This window comes from Eucalyptus grandis, chromosome 7 (assembly GCF_016545825.1).
Source record: "Eucalyptus grandis isolate ANBG69807.140 chromosome 7, ASM1654582v1, whole genome shotgun sequence".
Lineage (NCBI taxonomy): Eukaryota > Viridiplantae > Streptophyta > Magnoliopsida > Myrtales > Myrtaceae > Eucalyptus > Eucalyptus grandis.
In genome coordinates, this window is record NC_052618.1 from 44,440,818 (window position 1) to 44,460,017 (window position 19,200).

The 19,200-nt window shown below is 41.3% G+C and overlaps 2 protein-coding genes across 2 annotated transcripts; both read left to right on the forward strand.

Moving 5' to 3' along the window:
- The first annotated feature begins 5,944 nt into the window (after window positions 1-5,944).
- Window positions 5,945-12,313, forward strand: LOC104430286 (MACPF domain-containing protein At1g14780). The gene is made up of 7 exons (XM_039316659.1): window positions 5,945-6,424; window positions 6,591-6,832; window positions 9,117-9,321; window positions 9,448-9,522; window positions 10,621-10,804; window positions 10,918-11,087; window positions 11,330-12,313. The coding sequence occupies exons 1-7, from the start codon at window positions 6,188-6,190 to the stop codon at window positions 12,011-12,013; spliced, it is 1,797 nt and encodes a 598-aa protein (XP_039172593.1). The 5' UTR covers window positions 5,945-6,187; the 3' UTR covers window positions 12,014-12,313.
- Window positions 12,314-16,081: 3,768 nt separating this feature from the next.
- On the forward strand, window positions 16,082-17,758 carry LOC104431437 (loganic acid O-methyltransferase-like). The gene is made up of 3 exons (XM_039318149.1): window positions 16,082-16,209; window positions 16,371-17,030; window positions 17,154-17,758. Exons 1-3 carry the CDS (start codon window positions 16,117-16,119, stop codon window positions 17,490-17,492), a joined length of 1,092 nt encoding a protein of 363 aa, XP_039174083.1. The 5' UTR covers window positions 16,082-16,116; the 3' UTR covers window positions 17,493-17,758.
- Window positions 17,759-19,200: the final 1,442 nt, after the last annotated feature.

The following is a 19,200-nucleotide window of genomic DNA, read 5'->3' on the forward strand; positions in this document are numbered from 1 at the left end:
CATCTGAAGCCACTCATATTGGCGCAAATGTTGCGTTCTGGGATTCTTAGGCCCCTGCAACTGAATTATGCTCCAAGTTTGTTGTCTGGGCCTCTCATGATTGTCTTTATAGGAGGCACTGCAGGATCTGCAATTTGATATTTTTTTAGCTTCATTTTGGGCAGTTACTTGAATGATCTTATCGCAGAAGTTGAGGTTTTCACTTAGGTTAGCAATGGGAAATTTGAGGGCGACATTGTTGCCTGGAATAGTTCAAGGTACCATCTTTTCTTTCTGATATATTTTCTGGTCAAGCTTTGTTATTGTCTTTTTTGTTCAATTTCTCTGCTTCAACCTGCTTCTTTTGAGCAAATTTGTTGGCAGTGGTTCAGGTTATAATTTTCTTCTGTGTTTTTGTGCACATTGATGATATATCTTAACTGATGGGACACTGGAACAAATTGAAGCAAGTTGAAATTGAAGCTTTTCTCTTTATGTTTATTTAGACTAATTTCTTGATATGCGGATCAAAATTTTGAGTTTCCAAGTTTTAAGTTGAGTGGAAATATGGTTGTTGATGTATATGAACACAATGTCTTGTAGAAACTTTAGAATATAATTCTAAGCTGGGACTTTTCTTAGTTTCTTCTGCAACTTGCTGTCTTGTGGAATCTCTAAAGTTGAATTCTAAGCTGGGACCATTCTTAGTTTCATCTGCAACTTCTTTTCCCTTTTATACACAAGACGCGGCAGATGTGAATGGTCGCTCATTGCGTGTTTTACTCAAGGCACATGGTCCTTAAAACATGAGCCTGACACAGCATTATTTTTTGGTGGGAGCCGAGGCATGACTTGACGGATATTACATAGCAGTCGCAGACTGGCTTTAAACACTTGCATGGTTATGCCAAATTTCACTAGACTGGATTGTTGATGAATGTCCGGATTACTTCCCTCATATCCCCCTGACGTGGATTTTCAAATGTCAAATTCCCAATGCGCGTCTCGTGGACTTGATTTCGTTTTCATTACAATTGACCGAACTGTGAATGGTTTTGGTTTGTGGCCCGAAAACAGAGTATTTAGCAAATACGTACGCGGTGAACCTTTGCTTCCCCTAAGTTGGTGCTATTCATAGCAAGTCAAGATTTGTCTGTTGCATGATTGAGGACGAGATACACTCAATAAACTTGTCGTCCCGCTCTAGGGGACAAGTCGCGATCAACCCTTAACATAATGTTCTTCGTAGTTTCGCTCTCAGAAGACAAACTAGAGGCTGCTGTTCAATACCTCCGCCTGATCTTTCTGCCTGTTCTCTTGGTGGAAGACGCTTTGGTGGTCAAGTCCAATGTGCTACTTCGACTTGACCAACCAACCGAACCCCTTTTAGGAGTCAAGTATTCATGTCCACCCGATCGGAAAACAACAGAAGAAGGGGCCGAAAGGAAGACTAGGAAAAAGAGGTGTGGTCAACACACGTAAAAACCGAATGGAAATCAGCAAGTTTTTACAAGGAAAAATCATCAAGTTGGTCTTACACTTGAGCCCTTCAACCACGCAACTATATGAACACATTTTTGAACACATAAGAATCCTAAGAGGCTGAGAATAGCAATAGCTTTGGTCACCCTTCAATGAACGAAAGAGAAAGGGCTTGAGGACTTGGGACTCGATGGGTGTGACCTGACGTAAGCTCCCTACACTCTCTCTCCCATCTGTCGCGAGCTCGTTCTGCAATTGGACCGGCTTTAGCGATTTCTCCCGTGGCACGCTTGTGAACACACGCTTGGCAATTTCTTCGGATCCATCGTTGTCTTTTTTCCAGTCGAAGAAAGGTTGTGGATGACATCAAAGTCACCGCCTTGCAGCTGAGTGCAACGACTCGTCTTTTACCAAGAAAGATGCACCCGCAAAGTTCCATGGTCACCGCCTTGAAGGCAAGTGCAACGACTTGTCTTTTACCAAGAAAGACGCTCCCGCAAAGTTCCACGCGACAGTGACGTTATTGGTGGGGGGAGGGAAGCAGCCAAAGGACCCTGCTTCCATCTCAACTGAAGTCCATCCAACAGGTGGAAGATTCTTGGAGTTCTTGAGGGGCTTATCGTCTGGGTTGGATGATTGCTTTTGCTCTATGCTTTTTAATTTCTTTATCAGGTTTCACACTGGAACTGTGTCTTGTGGAAAGTGCAGCAAGTGTAAAAAGGGTCTTTCCCAAGTCATGGCAAAGTCTTCCCCCAGTTTGGTCCTCTTCGCTTGACTTTGTTTTGGAAGTATATGCTTCATTATCTACCTGTGCCAGGGATTATCTCATGATTTGTACTTCATGTGAAACTGTGGCTTAGCATATTATGGTATCTAAAATTGTGCCCTAACCTTTAATATTATTCCGAGTTGAAGGGAGAGTTCGGGACTGGATATGGCTTGGCATATTATGGTATCTAAAATTGTACCCTAATATTTAAAAGTATTCCGAGTTGAAGGGAGAGTTCGGGACCAGATAAAGTGGCTTTAGCTTTGTGTCAAATTGATCAAGACAACAAGTACTACGGGCCATGTTTTTCTCCATTCCTCGTGATTTTGTCCTACCAGTCTTCTGATTGTTGGGTTACAAATTATGAACGGTAGTAATATTTACATGTGAGTGATGTCCCACTGGCAAATAACATATGAGCCGGGTTGACTTTGTTTTGGAAGTGTGCTTCATTATCTAGCTATGCCAGGGATTATCTCATGGTTTGCACTTCATGTGAAACTCTGGCTTGGCACATTATGGTATTTCATATCTTGCCCTAGCTTTGAATTATTCGAGTCATTCGGGACCAGATAAATCGACTTTAGCTTTGTGTCATATTGATCAAGATGACAATGTACTAGGGGCTGTGTTTTTCGCCATTCCTCTTGATTTCATCCTATCAGTCTTTCGAGTGCTGGGTTGCAAATTATGAACGATAGTGAAATTTACGTGTGAATGACGTCCCACTAGCAAATAATGTATGAGCTGGCTTGACTTTGTTTTGGAAATATGCTTCATTATCTAGCTCCACCGGGTGTTATCTCATGGTTTGCACTTCATGTGAAACTGTGGCTTGGCAGATTATGGTATCTTAGATTCTGCCCTAGCTTTAAAATTATAAGAGTTATTCAGGATCAAATAAAGTGGCTTTAGCTTTGAGTCGAACTGATCAAGATGACAACATGCCATAACCCGTGTTTTTCTCCATTTCTCGTGATTTCCTATCACCAGTCTTCTGATTGGTGAATTACAAATTATGAACGGTAGTGACATTTACTCTATTAAGTTCATATGTAAGTGATGTTCATAATTGATATCCCATCGGCAAATAGCATATGAGCCGGCTTGACTCTAAACAAACTAGAGCCAAATCCAAATAGGCAGGTTTATTCACACATTCAAGCTATTTTTATCAACGAAATTGTCATAATTTTGGGGGATGTCTCGACTTATCAATCAATTCATATGTCCTTCACCTATGGGGGAATTGGTAGTCACGCGAACCTCCGCTCATAACAAGTAACGCCCTTCTCAGCGTCAATCTTAGGCGAGATCACGTCAGACCCATAACATTCTAGAGGTGATTCCACAAGTTCAAGAGACGGCTCCAACCCATTTTACATCATGCTTCGAGAGGGAGAATCCCGCGCCGCAGCACTTTGTTCTGGTCAATGCTCTCGGCTGTCGGGCTGCTCCGACACCATCCGTCGCCATCCGACGCATCCTACGCGAACCAAGTTTCCAAAAAGAGAAATCGAGAGGAGGCAACAACGAGGTACAAGAAGGACGGGTTAGGCAATAGTACATCTTCCCGATGTGGATGAAAGCGTGTTATGCGACCAAAGAGTCAAGCACACGATTTCACACTGCATCGTCAGTAGAAAATCCTCACTTCGCAAAACGCATCGAGGCAGGCCCACTCAATAATTGGCAAATACGTCCAAAGGGAAGCGAATCCGACGAAGTCTCGTCAACAGCGTCCAGGCGAGACAAACGTGATTAGAACCTAACATTCCAGAGACAATACGTACATGTAATTCCTTGATAACAGATTGATGTGATCTGAGGTTGTAGTATTTCGCCGGCCTGTCTCTTCGAAGGTGTGACTTGTCACCTACCATGACTTCATAATGAAATAGGTTTGAGTTCATGAACATTGGCCAATGGCCTATGTTCATCGACTGAGCAGGGCAAGAAAGTTGTTAGGCTCGGATGAACTCGAGATCTCGCTTGCACCCAAAAATCTATTTGATTTGATTGTAGATCGGATGTCCTATATATGTAGATATCGATTCACAATCATCGACAGCAATTCCTTAATGCTGGGAAATCGGGTTGGGACGAAGGACAAGCCATTCGGCATCCAAACGATTCCTTTGCCTTGCAAGTAACCTTAAGCACGCGGATTTGAGATTTAGGGAAAACAAAGGAAACACTTCTCGCAGTTTGATGATTTGGTATTATCTTTTCAGATACATTCGGCTGCATTCACACGCGGTACGACTTTTTCAAATATTCTGATTTGACACACTTATGAACATGATTGAAGTATGTAACAAATTAAACCCGGTTAGGTAGAACTGCAGTCCTCTTGACTCAAGTACTTTAATATATTACATTCGACTTAGACTCGAGAACTCAAAATGGTTAATTTCCGACTCGAACTCCCTTTCCACCAAGTCCTACTTGAATAGTTTTTGAAAAACGCTAGATGTATGGAAGATTCCCATCGAAGCATGTCTGTTAAAGATGTGTCGAAGTTTGATTAGGTGTCTAAATAAGTGGGATCATATATTTAATGATGGGAAAATGACATTTAGCTCAATCTTCAATGTTGTCCATAAACTTTTAATTTATTCAATTTAGTCCTTGATTTATTGGTAAATGATCAATTTAGTCTCTAAATTATACGACAATGTTCAATATTATCCTTCCATTTATATAAGTTAATATAATATCTGAAGATGGCTTCTAATCTGTAAAGAAAAGTTACACGTGGATTGTCCACATAGGATATTCATCTTAAATCAAAAAAAGAAATTTCCATGTGGGTATCATCACAAAAGTGCTCAAAATGAAAACTCCAATAGAGGTCGCCAATAAAATGAAAAATAAATGTTGATTATTAAAAATTTTATGATTAAATTAGCACAAGTGAAATATTTAAAATTAAATTAATAAATTGTTAAAATGCTTAAGATTAATTTGACACAATTGAAAATTTTAGGATTAAATTAGCTGTCGTACGATAGGTTTAAGACTTTTTGGACAATTCTCATGTAATTTTTCATGAGATCATAAGTTTGAAGGTCATTAATGAATCTCTGGCTTACTTGTGTCTCGATATTCACTATCTTTCGGGGAGAGACAATCTGGCTTCTAATATATCATTGGAATTGCTGTGAGGGGGCTCTTCAATCTCAAACCGTTAGATTTGAGTAGGACTAGATAGCCTGAACTGAAACAAAATGTTCCGTAATGGGTAGGAAATCTCTAAAGTAACGCCTAGAGCGGACTCAAAATCGTAAGAGCTGGGCGACTACTCCTCCCTGAAACAAATCCCCTTATCATCGAGCCTAGCAGGCAGAGTTTCGAAAGGGTCCGACGTCGGTCAAGCGGACTCCCATCAGTAGGTCAAAGTCACACCTCATCATCTCTCGGATTCACTTTACTTAGGAAGCAAAAAAAAAAAAATACCAAAATTATCTCGGTCTTCATTCTCAATTGGTCAGCACATATGAAATGGACAAAGCAGCACTCCGACTCGTACGTCCGTGTGAACGTTTTGAGCATCGAACACACCACTTTGGATCTTATTTTCCTCGTATCTCGGTCTCTCTTTTCACACTCATCATCGTCTTCGAGACAAGCAGAAGAATCGAACATGTCTTAACAGATGGAAATTTCCTGACGATCTCTCCGTCATTCTAATCTATTCTTTCCTCTCTCTCTCTCTCTCTCTCTCTCTTCAAATTCTGCTTATTTATTAAAGCGCAAGTCAAAACGTGCCCAACCCTGAAAATTTCTCCGCAAAGGCCCCCTCTCTCTTCCTTCCTTCCTCCTCATATACACATCAGTATCTCTCTCGGCCCACCAATCATCATCATCGACCAACTACTTGTAATCCATATACAGAGAGCAGAAGACAGAGAGAGAGAGAGAGAGAGAGAGAGAGAGAGAGAGAGAGAGAGAGTTATGAGTAATGAAATAGTAGAGGGTGCCGTGGCCAGCCTCGGCAGAGGCTTCGACTTGACCTCTGATTTCAGGCTCAAGTTCTGCAAGGGCGGAAAGAGGTTAGTCCAGCTCAATGAAACAGAGAAGAGGACGCTGGTGATCCCCGGCTTCGGACCTGTACACAACGTCCCCGGTGACATACGATGCGACAAGGGCGATCGGTGCCGGTACCAATCCGACATCCTCGAATTCAGCAAGGTAAAAAGGGGGAAAAAGAAAAGGAAAAAAAACCATCCACTCGCCTTCTGATTTCTCTGGAACCATAAACTTTTATCTGATCCACCCGCTGGGCGATTCGGGGGGCGGCTTTGGATAGATGTAGTGCCAGATTTTGGTGACTATTTGCATTTCTGTGTGTTTTCAGATGTCGGAATGGTTCAACCAGAAATCGGCGGTACTGGGGAAGATCCCCTCTGGTCTGTTCAACTCGATGTTCGAGTTCCAAAGCAACTGCTGGGCACACGACGCAGCGAATATCAGGTACTTGGGCCTCGACGGCTACTTCATCGTGCTGTTCAACCTCCACATTGACCGGTACCCGCTCGTCCTCGCCGACGAGGTCCTCCAGGCGGTTCCGGCAGCCTGGGACCCCTCGGCTCTCGCGAGGTATGTGATTTTGACACACGTCTGCTATGGTTTCTTGAACGTTAAGTTGGCCTTGTTTTAGGATCAGAACTGCTTTATGAGTAGAGTAGGATTTGGCATTCGCATTTCCTCGCTATGCTGCTGCTGCTTCTTCTTCTTCTTCATCCTCCTCCTCCTCCTCCTTCTCCTCCTCTAGTTGACTTTGGCCATTTCCCTTCCTCACCAAACTAAAAATATTAACAAACCTTTGAATTATCAAACTGGCAAACTCGATTTATTTTTACAGAAAATGAATAATTTTAAAAAATATTTTCTTTTGATGAAAATGAATGAATGAATAATATTTTCATCATTTGTAAAAATGTTTAGGTATACATTTTGCCGATCATAAAAATAGTTTTTATTGACTAATTACTTCAAAAGATACGAACAATCATTTTTAGGAAAAATATTCTTCAAATAATTTATTTCTATGAAACTAATCAAGCAAAGTCTATATAATACTCAGAGAGGGAAAAAGGGAGAGGAGACCATAAATCTTGACCCTTAATTTCTAAGAAAACATCAGCCACATCCCTTAATGTGGAGAAATTGCCTAGGCGGCTGGGCTAGGTGATGTGTACAATTAATGCCCACATTTCCCTAATGAAATTTCTTAGGAACGGCCATTGACCCGTAAAGTCACATCCCTTAAAATTGAGAAACTACCTAGGCGGCGGAGCTAGGTCATGTGTACAATTAATAGTCATATCCAACCCTCAAATGAATTTTCCTCCTAGAAAAATAAGGGGAACAAATTCAAACTTTCTAGATTTCACATCGCTGTCATGAAATGTAGAAATTATTTCCGGGCCGAGTTCCTTATCCCCAAGCATTCAATTTCAAAATGAGTGTCTAGTGTTCGACGGTACACGTCGTAGGATTACTATACAACGTAACATCACGAATGCTAAATTTCAACATCATTTGTACTGAAACGAGCCGCCCCCGCACGTTGTTCTTTCTTCCCAGACTTTACACATTCCCTGGCCAGAAAAATGACAAGTTTCTGGATTTCTTCGTGGCCTAATCTAACTTGCGAAATAGGGCATGGGGAGAAATTATAGCCAGATCATCATGTAAAGACAAAGTCAAAGGTGGTCCGTAGGTAGGACTGACCCTTGGCCATAAATATGAAAAAAACATAAACGAAACCGACACCTGTCGCGGGCCCCACCCGCAAGAAAATTGGCTGGCCTGGCGCACCAATCAAGGCCCCCCCGGGAAAGAAATTTTTCCAAGTTTGACCGCGTAGGGACCTGGACTCGGTCCGGGCGCCAAAAAGTCAACGAAATCGACGGCCTAGGAGGGGTTCTTGAGGGACGCCGCTAGGGCGACGGCGGCCCGATCGGACGGCTGGACCATGATCCCGCCCGTGGAGAAAGTTCGCGCCGGGAATCGCGATTGCGGGGCTGGCGTTCGGTGCGAAAGCTCAACAGATGTTTGACACTCCGTCGAGACTTTACTCTTCAATTTATTTCATTATATATATATACATATAATAGAGAAGTTTATAAGGTATAATGAAACTTTAGAAATGGTCAACAGTAGCCGCAGGGTTTCACTCTTTTTGCAATATATGTAAAATCATAATTTTATATTAGGGATGAGCATAATTTCAAAATAAAATTTAGAATCGAAGATTTTGACTAATGAAGATTTGTTTGGTTCCAAGTTCTAAAATATATAGGGTATATTATTAGAATCTAGAACCTAAAATAAGTTTTTGTATTTTTCTTGATCTATGTCTTCGCGTGATCTTGCGATATTCCATAAAGTTATATAATCTAAAATCACTAGTTCGAGTTTTCATTTTATGATTGAGACCTTTATTTTATTAATGTTTCATATTTTTCGTGTCTCTGAATATAAATTATAGTTAATGGATTGTGAAAGTAAATGATGATTATTAAATATAATAATTTATTGCAATCATTCTATTAATAATACATGTAGAACTTGGATAGAATCTGTAACTGACTTTGAATAGGTTTTGGGTTCCAAAAAATAAGGAATCCATTTTAGTGGGTAGGCTCGGAACCTTTGAAATTTGAAATCACTTATCCCTTTTTACACTCACATATTTTAAGTTAACACTAAATCAATCGATTTTTCCATTATGAATATTCATTTGGAATTACGATTTCATCAATCGGAATTCCGAATGCTTGTTAATATCGCAAATTTTTGAAGATTTTCGAGATTAATAAATAAAGTTTTAATTTCGCAAGAAAATAATATATGTGTTTTCTCTCTGTCTCTTCAGATTTGTAGAGAAATATGGGACCCACGTGATCGTGGGGCTGGGGGTGGGAGGCCAAGACGTGGTGGTGGTGAGGCAAGACAGATCGTCCAACTTGGAGCCGTCGGATCTGAAGAAGCACTTGGACGACCTGGGCGACCAGCTCTTCACCGGGGCTTGCGCCTTGGCTCCTCTTCACTCCAGGACCAAGGAGTCTAAACACCACAAGGTATATTCACTCTCTGAATAACCCTCTTTTTTTTAGTTTCATTGGTGAAATCTTTTAATGGGCATCGTTTGATTATCATTACTATTATGATTCTAATTTCGCCCTTTACTTCGTCGCGACCTTCAGACACCGCAGGCCTTCAATCTGTTCGATTTGCAGCCGATCGCCTTCAACGACTTGCCCACCTGCAACTCCAAAGATGTAGGTTTGGTCCCTCGTGATTTTTCTTTTGCCATCGTGATTTAGATGATGATGATGAACTGTTTCCTCGATTTCGCATTGAATTCGGATGTACACGTTGTCGACGAGGAGAGAATTCCACACGGAACAACAATAAATAGAGAGACGGTTGGTGAGAAAGAGCATGAGAATTAATTAAGCAAGTGTTGAATTTAGGGTAACGTCTATGTACAATGGATTTGTCACTTCAATAGACAGCTTGGTCAAGGATACTATTATGGGTCATTGGCTTGGGTAGGAATGTCTACGTTCAGGATAGAAGGGTATCACTGAAATAAAATTCTTTCTAAGACACATTGAATAAAGAAGCCAATTTTGACTAACTATTCAAAAGAAAAAAAATATCATTGCAAGATTTGAATCTTGAGAAAATGAAGAACTGGAACTGAATTCTCTTTCACACATTCAAGATTGGAGATACTCACCCTTATAAGATTAGATTTTAATTACTAATTCTTAATAATTAGAATTTTCTTATATACTAACTCAATCGCATTTTTTTTCCATTCGCTTTTCTAACATTTCAAAATATTTATCATCGTCATGTTATAATATGGATATTCTCTTAGCATGAAAATATATGACTATATATAATTAGTTCGTAGCATCAAGTCACCATCTCCAATAAATAATTATTACCACTGATTAATTACCATACCTTCTCCTCCTCCCTATGTTACCGTTCCTCCTTCTCGACATGACCATCGTCCATTGCTTTATCCCTCCACCGCCACCGCCACCGCCACCGCCACCGCAACCGCTCTTCCGTAGCCGCAACCACCTCTGTCACGAAGCTCGACCATTGCAAAGGCCGCCGCCATCGGTCATCGCTTCTGGATCAACTCTTTTGAGCTACTGGCACCATCATTGGCATCAGAGCCAATTACCATTGTCATCACGATCCTCTTCATGAAGGCCATACAGTAGACCCATTTCATACTGTCGCATAGATGTGCACTGCTGCACGTTTCAATACTGCGATCAGTTCTGCTTATCGTCGCCACAACTTGCGAAGCACGATTCTCACGACCAAAATTTGGTCCGGCAAATGTATTGCAGGGAATCACGGTGATTAGCTCGAAGAGAGGAGGGGACACAAAGGCCGAGAGCCACTGCGAATGGCTCTTGACCGTGCCGTCGATGCCGGAAGCCATCCACTTCAGCTTCATCCCCATCACTTCTCTCCTCAAAGGCGTCCCCGGCAGCGGCTTCTTGTCCCACGCCATCAACCTCTACCTCCGCTGTACGTTTCGCACTCAATTTCGTTCGGTCGAGCTCATATTTACTCACCTGTTCTCCTTCGAAATCCCATCAGTTTTCCGTGAATCATCCTTCTTTTTCCGGGATTCTTTGCAGATAAGCCTCCGCTACGTGATCTGCAGTCCTTCCTGGAGTTCCAAACCCACAAGCTTTGGGCTCCCATGCACAACGACCAACCTCTCGGTCCGACCACGAATAGAGCCACTTCATCGCCTTCCCTCAGCTTCGGCTTGATGGGACCAAAGCTGCAAGTCAACTCTTCCCAGGTACACATCGCGTATCTGCTGAACTACTTACGATCGTGCAGTAGTTGTCTTTGCAAGTTGGATGCACCCATAGAGCTAGCTTGGACCCAAACATGTTGCAATGACGTCTCCTTTGATATAAGTTCTAGGATGTTTCAAAAGTAGAGAGATCACGATGTATATTGATCATGGATATTTGATACAAACTCGAACTGAACCGCATGTTTAAGTCCCTGAGAATTATTGTTTTCGTTCGGTTTCAGGTTGTAGTAGGGAAGAGGCCGGTCACGGGGATGCGGTTCTTCCTTGAGGGGATGAAATGCAACAAGCTAGCCCTGCACCTCCAACACCTCTCCAACACCCCATCCATGCTAGAGAGTTTGGTAGATGATACGCCGATATGGCGAGGATCGGAGGAAGTTGCTGTCAGCGACGCCTACTTTGAAGGCATCCAAGGGAAGAAGTTCTCTCACGTATGCGTTGCCCATATTGAATATTTGCCGCCCCCTCCGAAGGACGTTGCCTACATCGTGACAGGTGCCCAACTTCACGTGAAGAAGCACGACTCAAAAAACGTTCTCCATCTCCGGCTCCGTTTCTCCAAGGTCTCGCGCTCGTTCCTAGCGTCTCCTACCTGGGACCGTGGGTCCGAACACTCCCAAAAGTCAGGGTTGCTTTCGGCAATTAGCACGTCTCTCGGGGGAAATAGCGCTGCCAAAGAGAAAAGTCCGGCAATACATATGGACTCCAGCGTGTACCCGACAGGGCCGCCCGTGCCAGTGCAAACACAGAAGCTTCTGAAATTCGTGGATACATCGCAACGTTGTAAGGGGCCTCAAGATAGTCCGGGGCATTGGCTAGTGACCGGAGCTAAGTTGGATTTGGAGAAGGGGAAGATTTGCGTGCATGTCAAGTTCTCCTTGTTGTACCTAATTACTGGAATTTGAAGAACAACAAAAGGATCGAGATTGAAGTTTTTTGAGTCTATTACGGAAATATACTAAAGGAGTAGAGAAAAGCAGCTCTCTTTGATGCCGCAATGGCCACATTCAAAGTGGAATGAAGGATGGTCGATGCAGTCATCAATCATGCCATGTCTGTCATGAAGGGAATGCTTCGGAACATGGTGAGATGATACGAGATCGATGATGTAAATGTGAAGTGCGTGATTCATATTTCTTTCATTTGTTTTTGCCCTTAGTTGATGATGAAGATGTTAATATGTATATATGAACAGAAATAGTTGGTCTTTTTCTTTTCCATTATTGGTGACAAAGCAAGCATAGTTTTCATTACTAAATGTAAGCAAGCAAAAGTCAAATATTTACAATTCTTTTGGTTTCTGCAAAGGTCATTTTGTGCAAGAGCATCTTCTTCATGGTTATATTTATTTTACTCAAGTTCCCTCTATCGATCGGATCACTGATATCTTCACCAGGACCCATACTGACGTGTCTCGCTCTCGAACGCAAACTCGCGCAACATTACGTAAATTTGCCTCACGTAGCCATCGATTGCATACTCAATAGAGGTGGTTAGGTGTTGCCTTCAGATCGGTGCTTACTATCCGGATTTGAAGCCATAAGTCATCACCCTATTGGTATGTTATCAAGGGAAAACTAGGGGTGATCAGTTTCCAATTCGGTCTAGTTCTACCTTGGAACAGGGAACTGGACCAGGAGCACCGGTTCCCAAAATTGGGAACCGTGGACCAGACCATTTGGTCCTAGGAACGGGAACCGGACCGGACCATTGGTTCCAGTCTGGTCCGGTCCAACAAAATCGGCTCTACTTTTTTGTACTAAAGAGTGACTATGCTCCGGGTCGGCCCGATCAATCTAATTCGGCATTCAACAAATCTAATCACACATGTTTCCACGTGCAATATATTCAAACTTCACTTGTGTGAATATTAATCACACTTTGTGTGTTTCACACTTAACCTTAACCATGAAGGCCGTGAACAATTTGGCTAAAGGATGTGCTTGGCTTAGGTTTTATAGACAATCTCTCTTATGCTCTTTGAATGTTTAGTTGATGTGAGACTCTTGAAGGCTTGAAGTGCCTTGTGGGTCGAATGGCGGTTATTTAATCGGTTTCAAGTTGTGGGATTATATATTCATATATAATAGTGGAATCCTGTCTCCTTAAAGATCTCTCCCTCAAAGTAGAACGAGCATAATCAAAGACAGAGGGTAGCGTATTCGAAGTAGTTGATCTCATGTGCTATCCGAAAGTCTTCTTAGTCTTCGTCTGCTCTCAATGAGTCAATGCCCGAACTAGGCTCTTAATTAAATAGAAATCCCGTTAGTGAAGTCACCCTCGGAGCCTTAACCCCACATCGAGTAGAAGATGAAACTAACAAGTAGATTTTCTCTATAATAAAAGAGTAACAAGAAGAGTTTTGATGGTCTCTTCGTCACATAAGAGGTTGCTATATCAATTGCAATTTTGGTTGCAATAAGTTATAATGTTTATATGTTTTATATATTTTATATATATATTTTTATATAAATAAAAAAATTGGTTCGGTCCGGTCGATCCGGTTTGGTCCGTTCCCACCTTGGAACCGGGAACCAAACCTATCGGCCACCGGTTCTAGGATTAGGAACCATGAACTGTACTGCTGTTTGTGGGAACCGCCCAAAATCGGCCGATTCGGTCCGGTCCAAGCGGTTCCCTGTACGGGCGGTTTCCGTTGCACATCCCTAGGGAAAACAGAAAAAGTAGGACAAAATCTGAAGTAGAAGAAGAAGAAGACGTGGGGAAATTTTGTATTCATTCATTGTATTGTGTAATGTACAAAAGAATCCCTACATAATACAGATGACTAGTAATAAAAAGAGAATGATTATATTTCTCTAATCTACGAGTATCAGATCTAATCCTAAATTGACTAAAATAAATCTTCAGCATCTCTTGAGATATTCTCCCAAATCAACATCATATCTTCCAACAAAGTCAATTGCTTATCTTTCAAATAATTGCCAGCTTCAGTGCATAATCCTAATTCCGTGATTCTAATTGGAAATAAACTATCTTCTGAGATCGACGTGTTAGGATTTTATGCTCTTGGTTGTTGCTTGCCAATTAAATTTCAATTGACTTATCTCCATAGAAGGAGAGAGAGAGAGAGAGAGAGAGAGAGAGAGAGAGTAGGTAGGCCGCACAGAGAGACACAAAACTTGCGTGCAAATGACTAGCTGCACCCACGATTACGGAGTGGAGAAAAGGACAGCGATTTGATTTATTTTTTTATGCTTAGGAAGCCGCGTACTTTCGGAGGAGCATCGCATAGAATAAAATTTATTGCTACCGCGTCAATCACGTTTCAAGAATCTGCATGACCCACGAATAGTTCTGATCTGCGAGTTTCCACATTCTTCTCGCACTTGGATTGATACTGTTGATCTCATCGCCCCCCTTGAACTAAGGGTCTGTAAGAGATCAGTTCTCGTCCTCTAAGCAAAAACCATGTTAAATCTCCTCTTCTAACAAGCGCAACGCACCAGCAATCCGATGCAGACCATGCGGGTTCAGACAATCATCGAAAACTCGTCTTCTTTGAACCTAGGGAAGTTTCACAGGCCGCTCTCTTCTCTTTCACAAAAGGAAAACTACATTACGCTTCGTCTTGATTCAGAAGCAACAATCTTTTCGGTTGAAGATTTGGACATTCTGGCCCTATCACGTTCGAAACATGACACAAAGAGCTCAGTCACGTTCCATCACAACACTGCTGCAACATCTGACTTTGGGTGGCGACGGTGATTGCTGGCGGTGCTGTGATGGCTCTGTCTTTGTTTAGTTTGCAGGGGAGAGAGCCAGATGACCGGAAAATCAAGCCTGGAAGACGACCCACGGACATTATAGCATGCAATTCAGCAACTCGACCGCATCGACGCACACGTCTGCCATAATCGTCCAATATTTTGAAACTCGAGATGAAAAAGAAAATGCTCGATTGAACGATGAATAAAAGTTCTAGTACTTCCCATGTAAAACGAACTCTTGCTTTGAAATTTGGTTCGAACTTCGCCAAGTTCTTCCATTAAGATATGTATCATTTCGAAGCGCTAAATGTCACGAGCGCTTAGCCTTCTTTTTGCTTGAAGATACTTCGAGTCCTTCCCATGAATTGTAATAAACAGCTTGTAATGCGTTTCCTTTCTTTAAAGATCAATTCTGCTAGAGTAAGGAAATGCAGTTGCAAAAAAAATAAAAATGTTGAAATAGTTTGTTGTCATAAAAGATGTGTCACTTGATTAAGAGAATAGGTGACTCTTAGTTAAGAGAATATACGACTCTTGGTTATGAAAAGATGTGATTCTTTATCCCAAAAAGAGGTTATCGGTAGTTTTTAATAGAAGTTATTCTTGAAATGAAGAATGGTAATGGTTGGGATAAGGTATCTATTTCTAAGAGATGTGTTGATTGGTTATCTATGAATAAAGACAAATTCACATATTATTTATAATAACCACAACTATTTATAAATATTTCTTATTCAAAATTCTCCTTTGTTCTCTTTTCATACACGTAACCTTAACACATTCAAGGTAAAATTCTAAGAGAGAATTGAGCAATTGCTGAACTCATTTTTCTATAGTTTTAGTATATATCGTGGATGTATATTTGTTCTAAACATAACAACAACAATAGTGGGGGCAAATAATACTTTGAGAACAGTGGTCATCGTCACGCATCAAAGCATCAATGATCTGCTACTACTTTTCTATCTTCTTCACTAGACAAATTACCCCAACAAAAAATGTGGGACTTGCACCGAGATTCACTTGAAAAAGGCCAGTTTCTTTACAGTTTTTCCATTGTAATTGATTCTAATCACCATATCACTTATACATCAGTCTATAATATTTGCTCGTCAATTAGACATTTCTTTTTCCTTTGCTATAGTTCCAATAAGCAGATAATATCCCACTAAAGGAGTTTTGAGGAAACACTCAAGAAGAGTAGTATATAAGAACTTGAGTACTTCAACCTAAAACACACACACACACACACACACACAGATTTCGAAAAGCTGAAAATGAGCAGCCGCACGGAGTTGGCGGAGGCAGAGGAATACACAATGAATGGCGGAGATAGCACATATAGCTACCACAAGAACTCTCGCTTTCAGGTACTTCATTCATTTGACATTAAACTGGATGCTGCTGCATTTCCATTTGCCATTCATCAGGCGTCTCTGGGCAGTTGCCATGTCTCATTAACTGCTCTTAGCATATTAACTAGGAAGTATCGATGTCAGTTTGCAATAAAATTCTAACACGTGGTTCGTAGAGAGCGGCGACAGATGTCGCCAAGGCCACCATCGAGAAGGCAATCATGGAGAAGCTTGACATCAGGCGATTCTCTCCCGCTCCAACCACATTCCAAATTGCAGATTTGGGCTGTTCGGTTGGACCAAACACCTTTGTCGCGGTTCAGAACATCCTAGAAGCCGTTCGACGCAAGTACGTCACGCAAGGCCTCTCCTCTCAAATGCCCGATTTCCTAGTGCTGTTCAACGACCATGCATCGAACGACTTCAACACCCTCTTCGCTTCCCTGCCGCCTGATCGGCAGTACTATGCAGCCGGCGTGCCAGGGTCCTTCCACGGGCGGGTGTTCCCCGATGCGTCGCTCCATGTGGCGCATTCGGCTCATGCACTTCCCTGGCTTCGCAAGTTGCCTGAGGAATTGCTTGATGCGAACTCCCCGGCATACAACAAGGGGAGAGTCTACTACATCAGTGCTCCGAGTCAAGTGCTTGACGCCTATGCAGCTCAGTTCGCAAAGGACACGGCGATGTTTCTAAGCGCCCGAGGAAAGGAAGTTGTGAGCGGGGGCATCATGGTTCTGCTCCTGCCTGGAAGAGCTAACGGGATTGCCCATTCATGTGTACTTTCGGACGTGATGTTTGATCTTTTGGGGGCATGCTTGATGGACATGGCAAAGGAGGTAAGAACTGGAGAACTATACGTTATAGTTTCTGTACTTACCTGTGCTTTAAATATATCTGCATATCAGCATAATGAAATTACGTATGCATAAAATGCTGATTAAACCAACTCTTTTTAACAGGGTAAAACAAGCGAGGCTCTGGTGGATTCATTCAATGCTCCGGTGTACACTCCCTCTCCCGAGGAGATGACAGCGATAACCGAGCGAAATGGGTGTTTCAGCATAGAGACAATGGACTTAACCCCTTTCAATGCCAAGGTCGACGGCTCTGCCGCAGCCCATGCCTGCACGATGCACGTGCGTGCTGGAGTGGAAGGCCTTATCGGCAAACATTTCGGAAGTGAGATTGTCAACGAACTGTTTGATCGGTTCTTTGAGAAGGCCAAGGAATCATCCGACCGTATAAGTTCGGCCTTCCTTCACGGATGCCAACTAGTCGTCGTGCTCAAGCGTAAATAGAGCGGCCGCCGAGAGCGAGTTCAAGGGTACATGAAGGGTGATCGTGTTGATTAATAATCTTCAATTCAGCGTTGAACTTTCTGTCACTAGTCTTCATTTGGGTTTAATTTCTTTAAGAGACGCGTGCTGTAATTAGAGAGCTATTCCAAGTTTTAAGTGTGTTCTCAATTGTGATTTAGTGAGGTAGTAAGTTAGAACCCTAGAATTATCTAGGTAATTCATAACCTATGTACTCGAGCATTTGGTGAGTGTGTTCAATAAGAGAAACTACTGTACAAGTTCTCTCTTTGAATCTCTTCTTCATCTTCATCCAAATTATGGGGAGGGGTGATTTTTTATTTTAGAAACTCAAAAATCTTATCCTAACAATAGTTGTACTCCATTGTCATCCATTCCTAATCTTAAGCCTAAATGCATGCTATTCATACCAAACATTAATAATAATTTAAAGAATGGCTTATTTTTAATTATGTGAATAAACAGAAGATTAATAAAGATAGTCACTTGATTTTTAAAAGAAAGGCAGTAAAGATAGATGTTTACAGTAGCTAATAGTATATAATAATTGTGAATAACTTATGTTTGAATTAACTTGAATATAGCGAGATATGGGGTATTCTCATATAACTTCTAATTCGATCGACTCGCGTAAGTATTTGGTTAGTCATCACTCGCCTATCAAAACTAATTCTATCAATATTTTTTGTTATTCCCTATCATTACCTCATCACTTGATGTCTAGAAACATGTTATAATAATTAGCAACACGAGTACAATGCATCATTGGTTTAGTATGTGGTATAGCCATCGTTGAAATAGACACTTTTTTAAAATTTTTAATTTTTCTGAATTTTTTATTACTTTTTTTTTAAATTTTTCCCAAATATGAGCTGACGACTTTGCCAGCCCACAATTGGGGGAAAAAAAAAAGAAAAACAGAAAAAAATAAACAAAAAGAAAATAAAAGAATTATTAAAAACTTAGAAAATTTAAAAAGTGTCCAAGTTGGTGTTGGTGCATATTGTGCCGTGTGAGATGGTTGGCGTCCAACTCAATGATAAAGAAATGATTAGACTTTTCTTGGCCATTACTTTTTTGATATGATCTCTTTAACAAGGAAAAATCAAAGAGGGAAACAATGGGCATCCTTGGTAGGCTGTCCATGAGTCAACAAAGGCAGGGTGACCTCCAACGGTATTGAAGAAGGGAAGAAGAAGGGGTGGTGATATTCGGACGCAATTAAATTCAGTTGGACGAGGGATGGGCACCCGAGCGGATCAAGAAATTTGGAACTTATTTTTTCAAGCGAGAAAAAATCATTAAATGTCTAGTTCTTGCATTTTAGATTACTCAGAAATTTAGAATAATTTCTAAAATTTTATTAGTTTCTTGGAATTTATTTCCCCAAACATAATAAAATGATGAAATCAAAACTATATATGTGTGTGTATAAAGGATGAAAAGGCGTAGGTGCTGATGTAGCTAGTATAAGCACTTAGAGAGGGGTGAATAGGTGTAAAAACAATTTCTCGAGATACCACATTAATACTGAACAGACGATAGAAAGGAAGTACTCTTTTGCTTTTCCAAAATGAATTACGATCAAGGTAAAGTAAAGAGTAGGGAAGAGAAGATTAAACACAAGATTTATAGTGGTTCGGCTTATTCCAAGCCTACGTCCACTCTTCCGCACCGACAGCTATCGGCT